This window comes from Camelus ferus, chromosome 35, assembly GCF_009834535.1.
Source record: "Camelus ferus isolate YT-003-E chromosome 35, BCGSAC_Cfer_1.0, whole genome shotgun sequence".
Lineage (NCBI taxonomy): Eukaryota > Metazoa > Chordata > Mammalia > Artiodactyla > Camelidae > Camelus > Camelus ferus.
Window position 1 is genome coordinate 26,922,157 of NC_045730.1, and position 24,880 is coordinate 26,947,036.

A 24,880-nucleotide genomic window follows, 5' to 3' on the forward strand; every position below is an offset into this window, starting at 1 on the left:
GTACTAAAGTTCAGCCCGTATTTTCAGAACTGTTACACTTGCCTAGGCAGATGTCACGGTCCACGGTGTGGTGGTCAGTCTTGAGGATCTCGGAATATGAGACACTGTCAGGGGTCTGAGCCTTTGCACACGCTGCTTCTCTGGCCCAAGATACGTTTCTTCCCTTTAGTGTTGGCAAGGTTAACCCATATTTACCCTGTGTGGCTTTTACTCCGATATCATCTCCTCCAAAAAGCCTTCCCTGAATGCTTTCATTAGAGCCACTCCCCACGGATCAGGTGCCACTCCTGCCTGGTCCCAAATAGCCCTGAGCTTTCAGTTGCCACCCACGGGTCCTGCTCCCACTGTGTCAGCTCCTCCAGGAGCTCCCCTGGGTGCTAAGTAATTAACAACATTCTTAGAGGGCTCTGAGGTCTCAATGAATGTTTGCTCATTGAACAAATGCATCGCCCTGATACGGGAGACATAGATGACAGTCCATCTGCCCCACAGAGGGGCGTTGTCCCTGTGAAGTTTCAGGATCGTTTTGGAGAACTGCAGTCCGTGTTCTCCTTGTCTCCCTCCACCCGGTAGAGTGGTAGCCAAACCAGCCTGAAAGATAGCACTTGGCCTCTATGCCTTAAGCTAATAACAGTTCCTGTCCAACCCAGTATTTAAGAATAGTGATTATTTTTTACTATGTATTCCCCACGGAGAAAAGCAGACGTACAAAACGTTTGTATCTTGGCGAATATTTGAAATTTTGCTGCCAAATCTGTTAAACCCACCCCAACAGTCTTTCTGATTTTTAAAATATTTTACTGGAAAGAGCTCTCTGGATACTCATTTCTGTGTGTAATATAAACCAAATGTCAACAATCACATCCATCAACATCTCTTCTAACGATACAGATTTTCGCTTTAAAAAAAAAATTCTTTTGGTTTGGCAGGAGCACTATGGGTCTTCATATAATTCAGTTTCATAAAGTCTTCCAGAGAACAAACAATAAATGTCAACCCATGGCTGCGTTGAAGTAGCATTTCCTTCCAGTGCAGAAAAACCATGAGCTACATATAAAGACCTGGCGCCAACATTGTGAAGTAGGTCTTGCTTTAAATTGTTTTCCCTGAAGGTTACACTGATGAGTCCCTTTGCTTCAATTACAATAAAAGAACGAGTATGGGTAGGTAAAGTGCAGGATTCAAAAACCCTGCAAACGCCAAGCCCTCCTCTGGAGCCGCGGAGGATGGCGGGTTTACACTGAGCCCGGTGGGTGCGGAGCGCGTCAGACGCAGCCCAGAGTTCGACTGAAAGTAATGGCCGGGAAAGTTCAGCCCGAGCAGCGGCTCGGTGCGGGGCCCGGGCGCCGCCGGCCGCGACAGGTGCCCGAGCCGCCCGCCGCCCGCCGCCGGCCCCGCTCTCCGTCCGTCAGCGGCCGCGCCCGGGCTCGCGGGGCGGGCGGCCGGCAGCGGCCCCCGGCGTCCGAGCGCCCCGCGCGGACCCCCCGCGGCCGGGGCTGGGGGCCGAGCGGCCCGGGCGCGGGGCCGGGCGCCGGGGGTTGGCGGGACGCGCGCTCCGTGCCGGCGCCCGGCCCCGAGCCCGCGCCCCCCCCCCCGCGTGCCCGCGCCGCTGCGCGATGCAGTGTGGGGAATGGCTGGGGTTGGCTGAAGAGCGCACAGTGGAGTTTTAATGTCCGCCATGTTGGCCATGGCGTATTGAGGAGAGCGAGCGAGCGAGGAGCGGAGCGGCGCGGCCTCCCACCTCCCGGCTGCTCCGAGCGCCCGGACGGCGGGCTCCGCGCTCCGCCCCTCCAGTCCCCGGCAGCGGCGGGCGAGTGGGGACCGAACCCCCGGTTCTCCATGATCCCGCTGGCCGGGGCCGTTTCCCCAGAGCGGAGAGGTATCTGCTGCGCCTGAGATGAGTAAACTGTCGTTTCGGGCGCGGGCGCTAGACGCCTCGAAGCCGCTGCCGGTTTTCCGCTGTGAGGATCTGCCCGACCTGCACGAATACGCCTCGATAAACCGGGCCGTGCCGCAGATGCCCACCGGAATGGAGAAGGAAGAGGAGTCGGTACGTGTTAACTCCCCTGTCCGACCCGCCGCCAGGCCCGCTCCCTCCGCTGCCCGCGGCGGAGCACAGATCCTCACAAAATGGCCGCCATCTTCTCTCCGCCGCCGACTCCCGGCGCCGGCCGGGCCTGCCCCCGCCGCCCCGGCCGCGGCCCCCGGCCGCCGCGGCCCGGCGGGGCCTCCTCTCGGGCCACCCGCCGACCCCGGCCACTTGGACCCGGGCCCCGCCGAGTTCGGGCGCCCGAAAGGCACAAAGGGGTCACGTGACGAGGCTGCCGGCAGCCATTTTGTGGTCGTAGAGCTTGGGCTGGGCCTTGTGCAGCCGGAGAGGGGAGCGGGCCGGGATGGGAGCGGCGCCGCCGAGGACCCGCCTGCAGGCCTCTCCGCGGGCCGCTGGGTGGCGCTCCGGGGCCGGCTCGGCCTCCGCGCGCCGCCGCCGCCGCCGCCGCCGCCGCCGGCCGGAGCGCAGGTTCCGGGCGCGCGGGGCTCGCTGCGCTGCGGGCGGCGCGAGGCCGGGGGCCGGGGGGCGCGTGCTCGCCTCGGCGCCGGGTCCCGGGGCTCGCGCGTCCCCGCCCCGGCTCTGCGGACGCGGAGGGCGGCGGAGCGCGCTGTCCGGACTGTTTCTTTGGTCCTTGAGGAGACGCTGCAGGTTTGGGGGGCGCACGTGGCTCTTCTGAAGCCTGTAACTTTCTTAATTGCAACCCCCCCGCCCCCCCCCCCCCCCCCCCCGTAAAACCTGTGTGGCCTGATCGCTGGTTTCTCAACCCAGGGGACGAGAGACCCAGTTTAAGTAGATGTTACAGGTGTACGTTCAGAAGGAGGGCTCTCGCTCCTGCATCCCGAGCTCGGTGAAGTGACCGCCTCCGCAGAAGTCTCACCGTCTTACTGAATTGTGGGGGTTCAGTGTTGACCGCGCGCCGGCGCCTCGCCGCCGCCGTGGCTGCGCCTGTCGCGGAGGTCGGGTCGGACGCCGGGTGACGGAGCCTCCCCCTCGCCCCAGCCCCCGACTCTCGGGAGCCGCGCACCTTGGTTCTCAGGTGCGGCCTGAAACAGGGCGCAGTGATGACAGTTCGAGGAAGTGGAGGAGTCGCTGGATTTGGGCTCCGGTTTTGTGGAAACTTGGACTGTTAAGAAATTTAAATGTAGAAATTATGCTCTGTAATGTTGATTTTTGAAAATAAAGTTCTTTAAACTGTTCGGGTTGTTTAACCTTTCAAAGTCAGAGTGTGACAGATGGATGTCACTTTAGAGAGTGGTGTCCTGACTGTGACTTCGCAGATAGTAAGCCCAGCGGTCAGCGCGCGGCCGGGGGTGTGCGGCCTGGTGCCCGCGGTGACACCGACCCTCCTGATTCCGTTCACCTGTATCGGCTTTAGAGCAGAATGGTGCCACTTGTTTTCAAATAAGTGATTTGTTTTAACAATTAAAGCACTTGTGACTGCAGAATCTTGTCTTTTGGTTTTATTTTTGTTTCTGTTTATAAGTTTTACCGGTAATACTTCAAAGTTGCGGTGTTGATGTTAACACTGCCCTGGAAATTAACTTGTGGCTCTGGTTTTGCAGCCACGGAAGGGGGGAGCCTTGATAAAACAGACACACTACGGGCACTAGAAATTCTGAAGTCTCGCTTCTGTGGACACCTTGGACTGTCCCAAGAGCCCCAGCCTGAAAGCGGAGCTGAGCTCAACTCAAGTATCAGTGCCTATTAAATTTGGCAGATAATTTTTGTTCACTGAAATAAGTTTGATGTTTTATAGTGCAGTGGATGTCGTTTGTTTGTAACATGTAGAGTCCCTGTTTCTGTGGCATTTTTTTCCCCCTTCAGACTACCTTTTCCCATCATTTGTTTAGAGTTTGTTTCACTTCACACCCAACCAAAGCTAAGACCAGTGAAGCGTGGACCTCAGGGGTGGGTGCTGAACTTAACAGAAGGACGTCAGCACCCCCACCTGTGGTTGATCCTGGTGGGATGGGGAGGCCGTGCAGATCACGGTCCTGCAGGGAGCACGTTAACGTTGAAAATGTGTGCTGAGCACAAGTAGAGGGAAATTGAATCCTGAGTTAACCTTAGGAAAACTTGATGATATACTGCTTAGAAAGACGAAAGGTTATGCCTCTGATGCATTGGGTAGGCTCAGGAGTGACCTAGAACCTGAACGGAGTGACTGGTTTAGACGAAGTCTAACTGATGCTCGTGAAGGAGGGGGCAGTTTCGGATAGGACAGTTGAGGACTTCACCTTAAGAAAGTGTTTCATGATCACATGTGTCTGCAGAATTGTCATGTGAACTACCTGGTAATTGTTACCATATTTTGTTTCTGTGGTAAAGGACAGAAATGCCGAATCTAAACACTTAATATATTCTCATTTAACTTATTTTAGCATTATAAGCTGAACACAATGCCCTAATTAATTAGGAATGCCTCTTAATTTTTAAGAAACAACTTAATAGAAATTCCCTCACCCCGCCCCTCAACATGAATTTTACTCAACTTTAGAGCAGTTAATCGTTTTTTCATGATTTAGTAGGATTGAGAAATAACTCCAGGTTTTAATAAATGAAAGGGCTTGACTGTGTAATGCATTGTAACTTGATAAATCAAAAAGTAACAGTTTTTGATTTAAAAGTAAAGACTTTGATTTAATGATTTACAGAGGTAATTTTCAAATCACAGGAAATCAATAGACTATCAGCTTTAAATATGAAATAAATGAGTCCCTTAGGGGTGTAAAAATGGCCAAAAATTTAAGCAAATGGAGGCACAGAGGTTGCACCGTTGTAATTTTTTAACATTTTAATTTTAAGATTGTAATCTTAACTTTAAGGTTAGAAATGTTAAAATACTTAGTGCCTCGGCTTCACCTTTAATTGAAAGGATACTTTTTCCAAGATAGCAGTACTATCAGATGTTTTCATTGAAGTTGATTTATTTTGGTTAAAATTGGAGCTTTACGTTAAGGTATAATTCTCCTTTAGGGATGGTTCTCACTTCAGGAAAGTGGGTTTTCAAGTGATACGTAGCCAAATGGAGCTGCTCGGTTCCTGTCGCAGTTAACTTTTTCATTGGGATGCCAGGGTGTGTGACTCAGTTTATTGTAAGGGGTGGGGCTTACCCTCTCTCCTGTCACTGAGGCTGGTTAGGATTGGATGAGTGATGTAATTAAGATGTTTGTGATGGCACTGCATTGATACTGCCCTGCACAGCCACCTTTGGGACTGTTAGAAGTAGGGTCTAGCCATCACGACCCAATACCTGGTTTTAATAGGGCTCTCTGAACAGACAAAATAGTCTCGTACACCTGTCTTTTCTCTAAAACTATGTCCTTCATTACTGGCCCAGTACCAGTGTCATTAAAAGCAAGTTCATAAAGTAGACAGGTCGGTGTTTTTCACTTTTAATTGGGAAGTTGGAAATATGTACATATCTCTGTTAAAAAATAAGCACTATGCTTTTAAAACTTGATAAAAATCTAGTTTTTCTGTTTTATAAAAATAAGCTTAAATCACTTTCAATGATAAATTTAAAAGTTTGACTTATTTTTTTAAAAAAACCAAGAATTTTTCATTTAAAATTTTGTAAACCAAGATTTTTTTAGTCTTTAACGTAGATTCCTGCATTCTGTCCACTGCATTGGAAGTGAAAATAGATACGTGAAATGTCAGTTGTCCTAGAAGCAAAGTTCAATTTTTACAGATAGTTTGACTTAGAGAGGAATTCGGACTATTTGGAGTTTTTCCATTAAGTAGCAAATAGCGTAGTTAAAATCAAAGATAATTGAGAAGCAATAATAAAGTCTAGTTTCAAGTTTCTACCCTACCCAAGGTATCGTTGAGTTTCTAAGCTGGGGATCTGAGAGTTACGTGGAAATGATGCTGGAAGTAGCGAATCCCATGATACGCCTATAAAATTGTGTGATGATGATATTTCTATGGGGAGAAAATTGGTATTTGTCACCAGTCTCTCAAGATTTTGATAATTTTGATAAGAAAGCTCAAGGTTAAGATTTCAAACTGAGTCATTTTGGTTTCATTAGTATGGAAGTTATGACATCGACTTAAGAAAAATTAAAGGCTGTAGGCAATTCAGGAAGACTGAGGAGACTTGAAAACGAGCGTCAGGCACCTGAGGTCTCCATGTTAGCTCTTGTTTCAGCATCCTTTTGGTAGTTAAGATTTTCGGTTAGTACCATTTGAACTTAGACTTCATTTTCTTATAAAACAACCGTGGAAATGAGTGGGCTCGTGTAGCTAGTGGTGTTTTGTGGGTGCTCACGGTCTGTAATGGGATTTGTGCAGAACTGCCTTTCCTTTCTCTTAATAGGGCTTCAGTAAAAGTGCCGTCGAAGTGAGGGTGTCTTCAAGTTGTGAGCCAGGGGCAGTAACCTGTGCTTACAGCTCCATGAGTCTGTGGCTGGGATTAAATATTAGACCAGCCATTCCTAGTATTTTGTCTTCTAAAACAGACAAGGTTTTGGTGTTGTCTGTATTCTGCATTCTGCGACACCGCGGTCTGTGGTGAGGAAACAGACGGGAGATGTGTGTCCACGTGCGTGCGTGACGGCAAGAGCTCTGTTTGTAGATGTGAAGGTGTGGGTTCTGACTGTATGTGTGATTCAGTTTTCCTGAAAAAGTATGGGTACTTGTTATCAGCAGTTGTTTAAAGCGTACTCTTAAACCAGTGGGTAGCATTTTAAAAGGAGCAATAATACTGTGAAGTGATGATGTGGGTTGTGATTCTGTTTCTTGGAAGAAGACGACCCACAAGGAAATGAGAATTTCATATTGTAATTCGGGAATAAGATGAATTGTGAGTCTCTAAGTGCAAAAGCAGTTTGAGATTATGAAATATTTAGGCAGAACTAGATTTTGTGTCCTTTACTTTTAAAGTAAGTTTTGAACTTTTATATGTGTAATTTAAGTATACATACATACATGCAAGTATGTATGTAATGTAAGTGTGATTATATTACAGTAATTTCCCTGTGAGAGTAAATCAATTCATGGGGGAGATCAACAAGAAAACAAGTGATTCAAATGTTTTAAACAACTTGGTAGAACTACTTTCAGTAACTACTTGAAGCTGACTTGTCTTCTTCACGTTGGTAAGTGTGGCAAGTGTTTCTTAATCAAGGTGATTAAAGGCCTCTGATTATAGGTAGTGGTTTCGAGCATTTTCAGTATTTTGGACATAGTGGATACCTAGCTTTACACCTTTAAATATATGAATTGAATTTCATCCACCAGCCCCAATATAGGTGGATGAAAACCAAAAACAAACTTGTAGTCAGGGCACGCAGGTCATTGCCTGGGTTGTGGCTTGGATGAATGGGGGTATAATGGGCCCTTTAAAAGGCGGAGCTTTTCCTCAGTTATTTGTTGTTACCAAGGTTATCTTTTAAAAGTTGGTTGAGTTTCGGATATGCATGGTGACAATTTGCAGAATTTTGCAACAGGTTATTAAATCAAATCATTTTGGTTGAATTTCCTTCAGTATAGCAAGTACTGCCTGAAGAAGTATGATGTAGCCTTAGTAAATTTCAGGGGCAGAGATGACCTGAGGCTTAAAATGTCCTGTGCATAATTTAACACAGGCTCAAATCTTTTTTATTGGGATGAATTATTTTGATTATCCTGGAATCACAAGTAGCCATTGTATTTCCTCTGAGAAAAACGTACTTTGGTGTTTGTGGCCTTTGACAAGTCGGTGAACCTTACTTGAATGAACTTTAGTGTCTTTTCACCGGCCGTATGAGGGGGCTCTGAGATGTGGGCAAGAGTGCTGTGCACATGAATTTCTTCATTACCAAGTACTAATTGAGGGTTAGAATCACCTCGCTTTTTGTTGCCATTCAAAACTGTTTACATTTATACAACCCCTTGTGTTTAGGACTATCTGGTATAAATGTGTCAGATGTGTTCTCTGTCCTTAAAGAATTGTATGATGTAGTTGTGAAAACTCATGTCTTTAAATGAAGGTGATTATTAGGTGGGAAGAACATCCATCTGGGAGTCCTCAGACCTGAGGCCTTCTCCAGCTTCTGTGTGTTTTCTTGACTGCAAGATGAGGTAGGGCTGTGTTGCTTTCCTGGAGTAATGGTTGTATTATGTCACCAGTGTATTTATATTTAGGTCTGTTTTCATGTGTATTCTGTGTGTTTGTAGAATAATCACGAAGTCTTTAGCTGGTGGCTTCATTTGCATGTTACCGAAGCATAATTTACACAGGAGTGAAAGTGGTCTGGGCGCCTGGGTAGCGGGTTCCAGCTTAGTCTGGGAGGGTTCCCGTTCTGAAGGACTTGAATGTAGATGGGTGTGGTGGTCACAGAACGCTGGGACTCTTATGAGAATGTGAAATTAGAGCCAGAAGTGTGTAGTGATGGTTGCAAATTCGTGCTTTACCTATAAGGTGGTAGAGTCTGAAGGGGAAACAGCATATAAACACGGCTGTTTTGAAGTCTACAGCAAGAATTGAATCATTGTCTTAGTAGCTGAGTGGAAATTTTTGAGATACATTGTACAAAGACTAAGAAAATAGAGATAAATGCGTTTCCATTCATTTTTGTAGCAAATATCCATCGTACCTTCCCAATGAGTAAGGACTGTTGCTGGCCCGCGGGCCGGACCGTGAACAAGCAGCCCCCTCCTCGCGGCCGGGGGGGCCTGGCTGTGCTGGGGGGCGGGGCTTGTCTGCCTCCCTGACTGCTGCACTTTCCGCACCCGACAGTGCTGGCACGCAGTCAGTGTTCAGTGTCTGTTTCATTGGATGACTGAATTCTAATGAGGAAACACAGACAAGAAGCAAATAAATAAAAGTTAAAAAGTAACAACTTGTATGTGGCAGTGGAACAGGACAGGACAGAATTTCAGGTGGAAGGAGAAGGGCGGAAATTTCTTTGCATAGTCAGTCGAGGAACATTGGATGTGAAGCTTGAATGGTGGGAGAAGCCAGCCCTGTGAAGACCTGGGTGCGGAGCATCCAAGGCAGAGAGCCCCCAGCTGCAGAGAGGCTGAGGCAGGAGCAGAGAGAAGGCCCGGTGGCTGGAGCGGAGTGGCAGAGGGCCGTGTGGTATGAGCCGAAGGCCTGGAGGAAGTCGGGGGTCTGTATCTGGGGAGGTAATGTCGGCTGTACAAGGAGTGGGTGGCTGTGAGATGAAGTAAGCCTGTAGAGACTTTCAGGCAAGGGACTGACACGATCTGAATTATGTTTTTTTTTTCAAGATTCTTCTCACTACCATGTGGAGAAAGTCATATGGGGCAGGAGTGAGTTGATGGTGCTTTAATCAGGGTGGCAGCAGCAGCGAAGAAGAAAATGGTTGGATTGCAGGTAGGACCAACAGGATGTGGCTGACAGACTTGGATGTACTAGATGGAGACAAAGAATCAAAGATAACCCCTGACTTTTGCCCTGAGCAGCTGGGTGGATGGATGGTTAAGAGGGGGAACCGGAGGAGGGAGGGGTATAAAGGATGGGCTTGTGTGAAGGGCCTCTTGCCCGTTTGTATTTAATTGTGTGTGCAGGAACGTATGCATTAGAGCAGTTTCCACTAGAATGGTGTGAGATTTAGAAGCCATGGGCTGGCACCATAAATTTGAAAGTCTTTGGGATGTAGGTGGTTTTTAAAGCTGTGCCTTGAGGCTCAAGTAGAGGAGGAGCTATTGGAGAAGTAGGAGGCAAATGAGGAGAAAGGTGTCTCCAGAAAGAAGGACAGTGGTTAACTACGTCCACTGAGAATATGAGGAGGGGAAGTGACCGCTTATTCTGATCAGATGCGTGCTGCTGTCCTATTTGCGGTGGGAAGGAAAATGCAGTTGGGAAAGAAGAAATACCGAAAGATAAACAAAGGGTCGTAGCAAGCATAGACGACTCTTTGGAAGAGTTCTGCTACCAAGAGGAGCAGAAGAAAAAGGCCGACAGCTGGAGGGGTTGAGGGGATCTGCACATGATTTCTTCTAAGAATGAGTCACAGAGTTGCCGCAGACGGGCTGGGGGAGCAGAGCTGAGCCGCCATTGCCCCGATCACCACCTAAGAGTTTCCAGGCTACAAGCACAGGTGACTCCTTGAGTTGAAAAGACAGAGAGTTCCGAGTGGGGAGGCGGAAGTGGGTTCAGGGCAAGGTACCAGAGATGCACAGGGATCTGCAGAGCGGTCTCTTGAGTCTTTGGCTGAAAACTGACGTGATGATCTGAGCCTGTCTATGGGGAGGCTTCTGAGACTTGGGGGGAAAGCCGCTGGCAAGAAGTAGGAGAAGCATTTCTGGGAGGTCACGCGAGGCTGGGAGTGTGCTGTGTCCTCACTGGGGTGGAAAGACCCCCTAACACAGAGGGCATCAGATCAGAGCTCTCCGAAGGGTTACTTCCTTGGTAGTGGGGACAGATCAGCTCTAGCCTAAATGAGCCTGGACTCGCCCTAATAAAGACTGAGCATTAGCCTCAGAGGGTGCAGCGCATTCAGGCAGCAGTCCCAGAGTGAAGCCCCCAGACGCTGAAAGAAAGACTCACAGGTCGTGGAATATGAAACTTAGTGTTTGGCATCCAATGAAAAAATTACCCAGGTGTGCTTTTAAGTTTGATTAGATCCCATTTATTTTTGCTTTTATTTCTATTACCCCAGGAGCTGGTTCAAAAAATACATTGCTGTGATGTATGTTCAAGAGTGTTCTGGCAGTGTTTTCCTCTAGGAGTTTTGTAGTGTCTGGTCTTACATTTAGGTCTTTAATCCATTTCGAGTTTATTTTTGTATATGGTGTTAGAAAATGGACAGGTAGCTGTCCAGTTCTCCCAGCACCACTTACTGAAGAGACTGTCTTTTTTCTATCATATATTCTTGCCTCCTTTGTCATAGATTAATTGACTATAAGTGCATGGGTTTATTTCTGGACTTTCTATGCTGTTTCATTGATCTATGTGTTTGTTTTTGTGCCAGTACTGTACTGCTTTGAGTACTGTAGCTTTGCACAGCTAAGGATACCGTCAACAAAATGAAAAGACAACCTACAGAATGGGAGGAAATATTTGCAAATGATGCAGCTGACAAAGGACTAATTTCCAGAACATACAGACAGCTCATACACCTTAATAGCAAGTAACCCAGTCAAAAATTGGGCTGAAGAACTAAATTGACATTTCTCCAAAGAAGGTATCCAGGTAGTCAACAAGGACATGAAAAGATGCTCAACATCACTAATTGTTAGAGAAATGCAGATGAAAACTACAATGAGATATGACCTCACACCAATCGGAATGGCTGTCATTAAAAAGTCTGCAAACGATAAATACTGGAGAGTGTGGAGAAAAGGGAACCCTCCTTCATTGTTGGTGGGAATGCAAATTGGTGCAGCCACTATGGAGAACAGTATGGAGGTTCCTTAAAAAACTGAAAATAGACTTACTGTATGATCCATCAACCCCACTCCTGGGCATATACCTGGAGAAAAATATAATTCAAAAAGATCCATGCACCCCAGTGTTCACAGCAGCACTATTTACAATAGCCAACACATGGAAACAACCCCAGTGTCCATTGACAAATGACTGGGTAAAGATGTGGTATATTTATACAATGGAATACTTCTTAGCCATAAAAAAGAAAAAAATAATGCCATTTGCAACAACGTGGATGGACCTGGAGATCGTCATTCTAAGTGAAGTAAGCCAGAAAGAGAAAGAAAAATGCCATATGATATTGCTTATGTGTGGAATCTTGGGGGGGAAAAAAGGACACAAATGAACTTGTCTACAAAACAGAAACAGACTCACAGACATAAGAGAACAAACTTATGGTTACCAGTAGGTAAAGGGGGTGGGAAGGGATAAATTGGGAATTCAAAAGTTGCACCTCTTGGGGGAGGGATGGAAATGTCAGCTCTCCTGATTGTGTCTGTGGTGATTTCACAGGTGTGTCCATCTATCACAATGCATCAAACTGTACATCTGAAACACGTGTAGTTTACTGTACAGGAACCAGACCACCATAAAGGCGTTTTAAAAAAATTACCAGGTGTGCAAAGAAGCTTTAAAATCTAACCAGTAACTGAGGAAAAGTTAAAACAGAAAGACACACAGAAATAACCCAGGTAATGTAGAATTAGTAGACAGAAATGTTAAAGTAGCTGTTATAAATAAATAAGAGTTACTAGAACTAGTGTAATAATTTGAATGATGTCATTAAACAGAATAAAATCATCCTATTTCCTATTCTGCTCAAGGACTTTGTTCCTAAAGCTGTTTTGTCTTTTCCTGGATCAGTTTCATCAAGGGCTTGGTCACTGATAAAAGCAGAAACACATTTTCCTTTTTAAAAGAAAGGGCGGCTATGGTCTGATGGGTTGACAGAGGCGGCAGTGGGAGGATGGGTCATTTGTCATGATTCTATTTTCTCTGTGAAGTAGGAGCTATTTTCTCTGTGAAGTAGGAGGTGAGGTCATTACCTGAGACTGGGAGGGCCTCAGACAGAGGTGTGTGGGAACCTGACTTACTGGAGAATGCAGTGGGATTCATGGACTGGCTGGGGCTTGGTATTGGTGACTTTTTTGTTGTTTTTTAATGTTTTTTTATTGATTTATAATCATTTTACAATGTATCAAATTCCAGTGTAGAGCACAGTTTTTCAGTTATACATGAACATATATATATATTCATTGTCACACTTTTTTCTCTGTGAGCTACCACAAGATCTTGTATCTGTTTCCTTGTGCTACACAGTATAATCTTGTTTATCTTGGTGACCATTTAAAATTAGAACAGCCTGCTCACTTGGGCAGTGGAGTGCAAGCATTCAGCTCGAGTTTAAGAATAAAGTAGGTCTATAATGACATGTTTCTAGGGTTGAGGTTTGCCTGGCAAGGACCAAGGAGGAAGAGAGGGATGAGGGTCAACTCACCATGTTTGTGAGGTAGAGCATCGGGACACACTGCGGGTCTAGACACCCGGGAAGAAGACAGCAGGGCGCTGGTGAGGAGTGGGGCGCGGGCGCGGCTTGCTGGAGGAGGTTTGTGAGAAGGGAGACTAAGTCGCAAGGGTGGTGGTTAAAGAGGGAGATGCTTGGATTGAGGTTTCAGAGGTGACACAGTTACTGGTGATGTCTGGGTGCAGGGGTGGGGGCCGACGTGGGTGAGAAGGTGGTGGTGGTAGATGCGTCTGCCGCGTGGGTGTCATCACTCAGGGTGATGCCGGAGGAGCAGGGCGGTTGGGAAGGAGGCCGGGAACTCCGTGACTGACCGATAGAATGGATGTGGCGGCTCCGAGGAGGGAGAGGGACAGTATGAATATCTGAGGGGTGACAACTTCTGACAGACAGCAGAGAGGAAATGGTACGGGACCAGCAGCCAGAGGCAGGGAGGACACTTTGCTGTCCGAGTGTGTGGGACGTGGGAAAATAAACAGCTGCTCTTGGAAGGGCTGAGGGAGGACTGATGTTGGGAGCTCTGCCAGGCTCCGAATAGGGCAGGAAGATGAGGGCGCACTGAAGGAAGCTGCCACTGTAGAGAGGAGTGGTGTTGAGATTGGAGGATAGTGGAAGAGTGGGGAGGGGTGGAAAATGGGGTCATATCTGGGGTGTTAGATCAGAATGGTGATAAACGCTAGCCAGGGTGATGCTGGGTGGTGCCGTCAGGTCTTGACCTCTTGTTGGTAAAGGAGCTGAAGAATCACGGGATTCATCCAGCCAGCCACAGATGCACAGATAGTTCAACAAGTGTCCTGCTAGAGATTCTGGATGCTCGGGACCCTTCCTGCGGCTAGAGATGGTGGGATAGGCTAGAGGGAGGGCCACCCCACGGGGTAGAGCCTGGTGGCTCGAGGTGAACTCGCAGGCACGCCTGTCACTCCTGCTGCGCGGCTGTGTGAGAATCTTTCCGAGAAGGGCTTTGCACAGCACCCTGTTTCAGGACCCAGAAGTGGGGCCTTTAGGGTGGGGCATCTGACAGCTGCCCTCCTGTGCAGTGCTTCTCTCTCCCTCAGGACATTCTGGGAGATTGTCAGGGTGCTTTTTGATTGTGACAGGTCAGGGGAGGAGCCGTTGGGGCCAGGGGCGGTGTAAGTTGCACCGTGCGGAAGGTAGTCCTGCAAAACAGAGAATTGCCCGTTTGACTTTTTAACTGTCTCACAGGATGTGCCAGCTGGTGAAATTTCCATGTATAAATTAAGAGTCTAGAATCTGATTCTGTTTCACAAATTTTGTATAGTTTTGATGTTATATCTTCCAGGACTGCAACTAGTATATAAAATAAGGGGATGTTCTTCTTGTGCAGGAATTGTTACCATTTTGCAAGTAACTGCATCAACGCCGTCAGTGGCATTTGAGTCAACAGTAGCACAGATCTGCAAAAGAGTCTGCTTTTTAGCTCTTACATTCACGATTCTGTGTAGACACATAAGCTTCATTTTGTCTTCCTCGGTATATAACCCCAGTTATTTACATGTTGAAATACGTAACATTTTATTATAAATTGCTTTAATTTCTCTTTTGTTTTGCAATTAGATCCTTGGGTTGATTTTTTGAAAAACTTAAGTAGAATAGTGGTGTAATTTGAAAAGAGGGTGCATTGGGTCTGATGGGGTTGAAAACAGCTGGGTTCAAAACACAAGCTGTGGAGTGAGGTCACAGCTAAGGTGCTCTTACAGTCGCGCTGCATCCCTACGTGTGGCGTGAGAACGGAGCAACCTGGGAAAAGCATACAGCTTCCGTATATGGTAAGTGCTCAGATCTTTTCTCCTTGTTATTTTGGTTTAATTTTTGTCCTTGAAGGATGGAAATGTGTTTTTTAGGTAGGATTTTAAAATTTCAACTGATTTCCATTGCAGCCAATGGTTTTTGTTACGGAGTGTTTTGACAGTGAGTGGATACTGATTTTTGTACAGAATATCTAGTTGTACTTATGATGGAATGTGGCGTAACAGGCAGAGTACCAAGAAACCATGGCCTGAAGTCGGTCGTGTCGAGGGTGTCAACCCACACGGATTATCTTCTCAACTTAAATACATGCTTGGTTTCCCAGCCTCTGGTGTATAAAATGCTTCTTGAAGAACTTGTCAGCTGGAAAAAAAAAGTACAGTTTTCTGTACTTTTTGACAGGTTCTGTGAGTTTTGGTGACTTGCAGTTCTTGAGGCTGCTCCTCCACACACGCCTGTGCGTTTGGATCTCAGGGTTTCTGACGCAAGGTTGGGGCGCCCTCTAATTGTGACAGGCTTGTCGTTACTTTTTAGCTGGCCTCCCGACTCTCGCTTTCTAGTTTACAGCCCCTCAAAGTCATCAGGGTGATGTTTTAAAAATACGAGTCTGGTGGCTATTTTGCTGTCTAAAACTGTGAGAGTGCTCCTTTCGCAGGTAGAACAACGTGCAGAAACCTTTCAGTAGCATTTACTGGGCCCTGTGCACTCTGGCCTCTGTCTTTTCCCTTCCCCTCCGTAAGCTCTGCATTAGTTGTTTTTTCTGCGTAACAGATTACTCCCAAACTTAACAGCTTAAAACAACAGACACTTAGTATCGCACACCATTTCTGAGGGTTAGGGATCTTAGGAGCGGTTTATCTGGGTGATACTGGCTCAGGGTCTTTCACAGAGTCCCAGTAACGCCATTGGTTAGGGCTTCAGTGGGCTTCCCCCAGAGGGGGTGACCCCACAGAGAGAGTGCACAGTCTTCTGTGACTTAATTTCTGGAAATTACCATCACTTCTGTCATATGCTGCTGGTGACACAAACCAGCCCTGGGCAAGGGCTGCACAAATCTGTGCGCCTGGAAATGCGGGTCGTTGGAGGCCGGTCGCCACAGCTGACCGCAGGCAGGATGTTCTCACTGGCGCCTGAAGCCCCCCGAAGGCTCCTCTCATGGTGGCGTGAGGGTTCCATCCACACGGGGTTCAGGTACAGCTGAGGCTTCTCACGTGTAGTTCCTTAAGTGCAGCCTCTCACGTACGAATCCCTCTCCACCATGAGGCCACAGAGAGGCATCTGCTCCCCGGCCAGTACGCAGTATTGGGCCAGGCCTGGAGTAACCACCATGAAGCGTTCCTATTCAAAGGAAGACAGAGGGTGGGGTGGGAGGCAGAGGCCGTCCCTGGTCCGTAGCGTTTCTGGAATCCAGTCAGGCAGATGATGGTGACTCCTTGGTTGAACGTCAGTCCCTGGGCCCAGGTCACCCCAGCTGTCAGCTTTGCCCATTGGGCATTTAGGTCACCCTTCCTTTTTCATGAAGGTAGAACATGTTTGCTTCTGGGTTTTCTTAACTTGCTCCCTGCCAAAATTTAGGCCTCTGAAGTCCTCTTTTCATTTTGTACTGTCTTGTCTCCATCAGTTCAAGGTAGTATTTCTAAATATATAATTCTTTTAAAAACTTTGTGGGTCTTCTGTGAATTCTATTGGAGTCTGTTCCATTAGCTGAGAGCCACTCCCATGAGCATCTTGGAGGTAAGCCTTTTACTAGCTTGAGCGTCTGCCTAGAGACCATACCCGTCAGCTTCCTGACAGCCTTCCTGTTTGATTGAGAGAATCTTTGAAGCACGTGGTTCTGTTTGGCCTTTTGTCTGACTGAAGAGTACTCTGAGGCGTCATCTTTGATCTTTCTGAGGTCTTAACAAAAGGTTTTGCAGTCACTCGGCTTAGTTTTTAGGCCCTGTTTTTTCTCTCAGTGTCCTGGATTTGACCTTGGCTCAGAATCCATTTCTGAATGTTAGCACCATTTGCAGTCTGCAAATTGTCAAAACCATCGAGTCCTGGCTTCTTTCGAATGGTTCTTCATTTAGTTTATTTCTTTTCATTTTTTACCATATATAGCAGAATAACAAGGGTGGCACTTTCTGCTGTCTGGTTGAAAATCTCCTTAGCTAGTTCTCCAGTTATTAGGTAAATTTTCTGCTTTGCACATAACAGAGGTGACGGTGTTACTAAACTTTCTGCTTCCTAACCCTTCCTCTAGTTTCCAGTGGACATAGCCCTCACTTCTCTGCCCTCACCTCTCTCATGAAACACCATGAGACTTTTATTAACAGCTTCTTCATTAATACTGTCCTCCAAGACCGTGGTCTGGTGTCGAAGCCATTCCAACAATTTAGGTTTCTTTTATGCATTGAGGACTCTTGGTACCAGTGTCTGTTATCTGTTGCTGCATAACTGATCCCAGTAAACACGGGTGGTTCTGGTTCAGGGTCTGCAGAAAGCAGGGCAGTGTTGGAGTCATCACATGGCCTCTCTGTGACTAATTGTGTGTCCTCACAACCTGACACCTGGCTCCCCCAGAGCAAATGATCCAAGAAAAAGTGCGTGGAAGTGAGTGAGAGTGCTTAAGACGGAAGCTGCCATCTTCCATAACCTTGTCCTGGAAGGGCTGGCCGCCCCTTGTACCGTGTGCTGTTGGTCACACGGGCCAGCACTGGCACAGCGGGGGAGAGCCTGCCCCAGGGGGCGGATCCAAGGGGTCGGGCCCCTGGGGGGCCGCCTGGAGTCTGCTCCGTAAGCTGAACCCTGTGCCGGACCTAATGTGCTCTGGGTTCCTCTCGTCTGCCTTTGCTTACATCGCCCCTCTGGGTGTCTTTCCTTCCCCGAGCTCGACCAACGTCTGTGAAGCCCTCCTTGACTTACCCTTTCCAAGGGATATTACTTGGAGTTTTGGAAAACATTCATTTATATGATTGTTTCTTTCACTGTACTTCAAAGCCCATTGAAAGCAGAAACAGTGTTGTATCTTAAAAACTTAATATTGTTCTGGTGTAAATGTTTCTTCAATGTTTAAACATTATGGAAAAATCTAGGTACTTTATGATTATTTGTATTCTACAGTGGTGGTCAGGGACCTGTTTTCACTGCCTTCGGACTTTTGGAGTGAGGCTAGTCAGTAGGGTTTAGGCTGTGGTCCTGCGTGTTTTTCCTCTAAGATTGGGGATGACGTGAGACATTCCAATAATCCAAAATGTTAAGCCAGAGAAAGTGTCATAACCTTTCCCTAAACTGCTGAAAGTGCTTATTTTATATTGTGTTGTTTTATCAAATATTTGTCAACTTACACTTACAAAGTATAATGGTAAATATTATGGGTCCACAGATGTATCTTTTCCTTTAAGGAGCTTATAGTTCACATTGTAAATAAACCATAATCTGAGGCAGTCTTTCCAGTCCCTGTTGTAAAGATCAGAAACACCTACTTTTACATTGAGTAGCTTGTACATTATCACTCAGAGTCTAATAAAACCATGTCAGCCAACTTCTCACATTGAGTTTCTGAAAAGTCATCTCTTTTCTTCCCCCCATTTGAAGGTAAAATCATGCAAAATCAAAATCAATTATTTCACTTTAAAGCTTTTACATTAAAATTCTCTCTGATCTGAAAATGTCTTGGAAACCAAGATTTTGGTTGCAGTGATCTTTTTATTACCTTCTTTGAAGTTTCTTTTTCATCTGTCACAGTAGCATCTTGACACTGTATGTGAAAATTCTGTATGAATGTTTTTCCTGTGAATTCTTCCTCTGTAATACAATTCTAGTAAAATAAAAGCAGTCTTTTTGTTCTTTATACCAGGGAAATATCTCAGAATCAATTCCATAAAAATACACTCTTTGATTCCTTTGTCTTGGTTTTTCTATACACCATTTAAAAACATTTGTTGAGTTCTGTTTATCTTTTCTGAACTTTTACACTGTGATTTTGTAGAATACGCTTCAGAAATTCTTACCTTTTTGTAGTGATGAAACAGTTTTGTTGATTATGGACAGAATACAGAAATGCTTGTGATAGGATTAACATTTTTTCTGGTCTTTCTATTTTTAGGACTGGGCTTTTTGCATGTAAAACTTTTCAGTTGAACCTTAATTCTTACTCATATCTGAAATTCTTGCTTCTCAAAGATGCCTTATACTTTGTATCACTAGCAAGAAAACAATTTAAAACTAATGTCTCTTTACTTCTGGGCCCATCCATTTTAAATCCTTTCTGGAATAAATCTTAAGTTTTAATTAAAAATCTGATTTCTAAGATTCCAGCCTACGAGTTTTCACTAATCACCCTGCCTAATCACTTGGGAAGAGATGGAATATGAGTGTTGCTGGGCCTGAAGGAGAGGCATCATTGTGACACAGATGTTACGCTGTCCTTTGAGTGTAATGTATTCAGGTTTGCTGTGAATCACAGTGGAGAAAGTGGAGAACCAGGGTGAGAGTTCCCATAGGCTGGCGAGAGTTGAAAATGCCCTGAATACAAATTCCAGTTTGCAGCGTAGTGATGTTTAATTTCCTGATGAGTTCAGACGTGATCGTCTTCATTGCCACCTCCCTAATTCAGGGCGCTGCCTTCTCTTGCCTGGATTTCAGTGCCTTCCTAACAGATCTTCCCAAGACTGCAACTGCTGCCTTTCTTGGTATTCTCAACACAGCCGGTGGTCCTTTGAAAACTGAAACCATTGTGTCGCTTCCTGCTAACGACCTGTACAGGGTTCCTGTTGCTTTTCAAGTGGCTTATATAGGAGGCCTCATGGAATCTGGCCCTGCCTGCTTTCTGTTCCTCCAAAGCCTTCGGGCTCCCTCCAGCCACAGGGTCCTCTCTCCTTTACTCCTGGTACTGAACCGTGACTCCTCTGTGGGTTGGTCTGGGAGTCTCCCACTGATCCCGGGGCCACGTCGTTAGATGCCTGCCCGCTGGGGTAGGTCTGTTGCGTGCTCCCACAGTAGCTCATCTGTCTGGCAGTTACTGTTGTGAACTTCCATTCCACTTGTGTAGTCACCTGATGAGTCTTGACATGGCCGAGCTCCAGGCAGCTTTGGCTTCGGAGCTTCGTGCCTCCATTACTTGTTGAATGACTGAGTTGGCCTACTGCTAATTTATTCATATGTTTTTAGCTCATTCTGTCCCAGAGCTGTGTTTAGAGATTAGGAACATAACTCTCTTTGTAATTTAGAATTACATGAGGATAACGATTCCTCCATCAGATTCTCCCTCTGTGTGATTACTGTGTGAGCAGAAACATCACCTAACCATAGACCTCGTGTTTATCGTCTGTGGAAGGAATCTGATCTATACACTTGCCTCTGACTCAGTTGTTCAGTGGTGTTACTGGTTTCCCTCCATTTATCAGGATAGGCAAGGCCGTAATGTCAACATACAGTCCTGAAATCTTGTGGCTTTATAACAGAAACGGACTTCTAACACGACTTTATCCCCTGGGTGGATTCGGGGGCTCTGTTCTACATGACCTCACTCCAGGGTCCAACCAACAGGAGCCTCCATCCTGCACACTGCTGGATGAGGAAAGCGCTCTGGGAGAGCTCGTGTCTTGTGCCAGTTACTCAGATGCTCTGGCCGGAAGCCAGGCAGGAGGTTCTGTATCATCTCAACTCACAACTAATTGGCCAGAACAAGTTGCATGGCTCCACCTAAACATCTGGTTGACCAGGAGATACAATCCTACCATAAGACCAGAAGGCGAAGAACAAAAATTCTGGGCAAAGAACAGTAATGACAGGTCAGCCCTTCTGGTCACCCAAAGACGTGGCTCACTTGCCTTCCCACAGACAGAATGTACTCATCTCCCCGTGGTCCCTGCTGGACAGCACAAGCCTGAGGTATTGGGATTTCCAGGTGATACACGTAGCTCTCTGCCTCAGGTTTGGGTGTGCCTCCTCTAGTGATCTGGAGATCCGTGGATGAAAGTATCTGCACCCTCGTACCCACACATACCCCGGCATACGTCGGAACACGCTGGAGGCGTGGTGACCACAGTCAGCGCTCCCTTTTGGGGTTGGAAACCCAGCAGCCGCGAATCCACAGCAACTCAAAAGTCCCACCGGGCCGGCTTTATAAGGTCCCCTCCCCCTGGATGTGGGGAATATTCTTGTTTAGGTGCCGAGTGCACACTCCTGGAGGGGCTGTGTTCCGTGTGTCTGGCACTGACAGCTCAGAGACTCTTCCTTTCCATCACCTCCCTCGCCTCATCTGAAGTGCGCTTTGGACAGTAAGCCCTTTGAGGGCCAGGCGTGTCACAGCCTGCTTCCTGCCTGCAGGAGGCGGGAGACCTGTGCACTTTTACGTCAACCTGATTTCAGTCTGGGCTCTTGCTTTCTGTCTGTCTGTTGGCAGCACAACTCGAGGCCTCTAATGTGTTTCTGTGTAGCTCGGTGTGCGAGATTGCCTGCACTCTGCTCTTTGCCCGGCTGGCTGGCTGTCTCCTGGACGCCTATACCCGCAGCCTGTTCGCTCTTGCTGGAAGAGCTGCACCCTAGTGTCTCTGTCTCTGCTTCCTCTGAGCATTTTGTTCAACTGAAAGCATTTGCTGGGTGTTCAGTTTTATGTGGGTCTCTGCTCTGAGACTAATCCATTCAGATGTTCTAACTGTGGGTATCACGGTCATACCTTGGTTTGAACCTTACCCCCTGCTTTTGTTAGTTAGAGGCCTTCTTGATTTTTTAATTTATGGTTTAAGTTGAGAAGCACTCTTCAAACACTGCACAGCTTCAGATTTTTGAACTCTTTTCCTTCATTCCTGCTTACAGACTGGTCAGTTTTAAAAATTTGTTTCTTTAACACCAAGCACAGCGCAACCAGCACAGCATTTTAACGTCCAGGTGCTTAGTCTCGTCTCCTGGGGCTTCAAGTTCATGATCTGCTTTCCAAGCCACTGTAACTGACTTTCACCAGATACTTCGTGCTGCCTCATATGGATTGTCAGCCTTGCAGCCTCTGGGAAGTCTCCCTGCTGCCTGACCCCCAGGCTAATGGCAGATACTTTAGTCTTTGTGTGACAACAGTCCCCCACTCCTGGGACCACTTTATGTCAGCCAGGATAACTGGGTTATGATGTGTGATTGCAAACAACCTCAGAAGTTTAGTTCTTGTTTATGTCACATTTTATCATGGGTCAGCTGGGAAACCAGGCTGATGCAGCAGACGGCTCAGACGTGGTGACAGGTTACGACCTCTACCAGCAGTTAAATACGCTGGCCCAGAAGTAACAGAAGTCACTTTGGCTCACAACTCATTGGCCAGACTTAGTCACCTGGCCTCGGCAACTGCAGGAAGGCCGAGAAGCACCGTCCTACTGTGTTCCTGGGAGGCAGCCAGGAACGGTTTGATGAGCAAAACTAAAGACTGTCTGTTCCACTTTCAGTGTTCATCTCTGTGTACTGAGGGGGAGGGCGAGGGAAAGAGGATGTTCACTGTAGATTACATTCTACAACTCCTTGCATTTTGGGCAGTGTTTAGAAGATGTTTGTGAAGACAGATCAGAAGTGTACGTTCAGTAGAGCATACTTTATCTCTTCTGAGCTTAAGGTCTAATCTGTCTTTCACTCTATTAAAGAGTCAGTTTTGCATTCTGACCATGGCTTGGTCAGATTAGAATACAAGTATCTCACTTGAAGGCGTATTTTGGTTGTCACGATCAGATCGAAATAAACAAATTCCTAATTAAGTTCGGGGTCCTCTGCTGCTGTTTATCACTGGCAAGTACTTTGCCTTTATAGTGTTTAAAAAAAAAAAAAGGAGCTAACTTGCGGTGTCTGCCACAGTTTGCTTCTTTGCAATGAGATCGGGAAAGCACGCTGCTTGTTCTTGTGTAGGTGTGGGAGAACCAGCCTTGCGTTCTGACCAAGCTTAATATAACTCTGGAGGTGATACAGACTTTTAACACAGTTTAGTTAATATTTTTGTAGGAAATTTGTCTTAAGTATTATTATCTGGAAGCTTTAGTTATTTCTGCTATGAAATAAGAGAATTTTTGATGTTTATATGAGCACTAAAACCTTTTGTAAGAAAATATAGTTTCCTTTCTCTTATGGCTATAAATACTAACTAAAGAGATAATAATTTAATGTATTAGGATTAGACCTGAAACTGCTAAAGTATATTCAACGTTTGCAACCATTTACCCTTCCTCCTCGAATAAAAGTTGTTATGCATTTTTCTTACATTTCCATAGGAAAAAGGAAACCAGATTTGTTTCACATAACATTAAAAGTTTTAAAATGTTCCAGTGAGTTAGCTCATACCAACTGTGGATGAAGTGTGTAGCATAGGTAGTCTTTGAAATGAGTAACTGCCATTGATTTAACTTGATCAGGAAAGCTCTAAGAACAAGGCTTCCTCATAGACTGCAATGCACTTTTTTCTTTTGTTTTGTATTTTGAAGTATGTAGCGAGATCTCATTCTTTCATAAAAGCTGCAGAAGTGGCTGGAGTATGATGGTCACTGGAGTACGATACCTGAATTTGTTATATAAAGTCCTTAAGTTCCGCAGTGAAGTTGATTAACTTCAGAGGTGAGAGTTGTTAACAGGGTGCCAGTAAAAACTAATTGGAGATTTAAAATGCCTTTTTGTAGGATTAATGGGAGAAAGGATTTCTTTTAAGAAAACACAAGATAAGTTTGGAATTAGTCTTCTTACTAATTTATTGACTCATGTATATAGCGACAGTAAAATAATCTTCATAAACAATTTAAATTACTTATTATAATTTGCCTGTTACAATAATAACACCCCGAGACTTTGTGGACGTAACTTCACTTAATCCTCAGTCCAGCCTAATGAGTCAGGTAGTGTGTTCTGCCCTTTGCTGGTAGGAAAAGGCTACACTGGTTTCACTATAGTTCGAAGCGCTCGTAAGTGTGTGCTGGGTGCTGGTCTGACAGGTGCACCCACATTCCTCACTTCATCTTATCCTCGTAGTGACTGTTAGCTCATCTCACTGGTAAGGAGGGGAAAGTTAGAGGTGTTACGTCACAGCTAGTAAGTGGCAGAAATGGGGTTCTAACTCAGGTTGATTCTAATCCAGGTTCTGACATGTAAAAATGTGTGCTCTGAAAATACTGTGTGATATCACTTGCACGTGGAATCTAAAAAAATTGACACAAATGAACTTATATGCAAAACAGACTAACAGACATATAAAACAAAAAACAGTGTACTCTTAAATAGTATGCCTTTTTGTATGTCTCCCTATGTGATAGAGTATTCTAATAGTCAAAAATTTTATTTCTGTACATTGTGTTTTATATAAGAAAATATAATACCAGATAACATTAATTAGTTATGAAATATTATTTTCATCTACCAGTGTGTTTGTTCCTTTAAATAAAGGAGTCAATTTAAGTGTGGGGAACAAACATAATTAAAAAAGTTTTCAGACTATCAGAGCCCCTTCTGTTTTTTAGCTACTACCTAAGACACCACTTGAGAAGTTACATGGGGAGTTTTATGGTTTTGGTGAGACCAGGGGACTTGGTTTATTTAAGATAGGAAGACAATTTTGTAAGATTAGTTTTAGTTTTGGTCCAAAGTGAATACTAAGTACAATGTATGAACTAGCCCTTCTTCCCACACTAACCGTGTTACAGCGTTTCCCACGGTTACCGTCAACAGGCATGAATCTTTGCGTTCATACAGGCCCTAAAGTTTTGTTTTTGATGAGTAAAACAAAGTGTTAATAAAAGCACCGACTGAGTCTTGATTGCTGCATTGACTGGTAGAAAATACAGTAGATAACTCTGTTATTTGTGAGGGAAGAGCAGGGGATGGTCACATTCCATCTAAGTCTGTGACTGTTTCAACCCTCTTACCAGTTCATCACGTGGGGTCTTTAGCTCTCTGGGCGGTAAATCATTTAGCATCCTCTGAAAATTGTACTAGGTTATGTAATAGTACCTAAATAAAGTACTTCTGAAGCCAAGTGGGTTCCTTCAGAATCTCCTTTTAAAAGCTGATTTCCTTGTTTGAGGGAAACTCATTACTAATTATTTCTGTACAAAGAAGGTTACTTTGTCTCCACACCTGGTAAATGTGGTGTCAAAGATACAGTAAGCAAAGTGTTGGAAGCCCAGGGGGAGAAGTAGCAAATTTTGATTTTTTTTGTTGC

General features: G+C 45.8%; 1 protein-coding gene across 6 annotated transcripts in view; it reads left to right on the forward strand.

Moving 5' to 3' along the window:
- Positions 1–24,880, forward strand: part of EPC1 (enhancer of polycomb homolog 1) — an 89,448-nt gene that overhangs the window by 24,130 nt on the left and 40,438 nt on the right. For 2 of the 6 annotated variants that reach the window (XM_032473906.1, XM_032473907.1), the window contains exon 1: positions 1,635–2,050. The exons of 2 other annotated variants lie outside the window; for them this stretch is intronic. In XM_032473906.1, the coding sequence (XP_032329797.1) occupies positions 1,898–2,050 (153 nt within the window). In that variant the 5' untranslated portion in view covers positions 1,635–1,897. Of the gene's footprint in view, positions 1–1,634; positions 2,051–9,268; positions 9,375–24,880 lie in introns of those variants that run through there. 2 more of the 6 variants (XM_032473908.1, XM_032473909.1) reach the window with 2 other exon arrangements.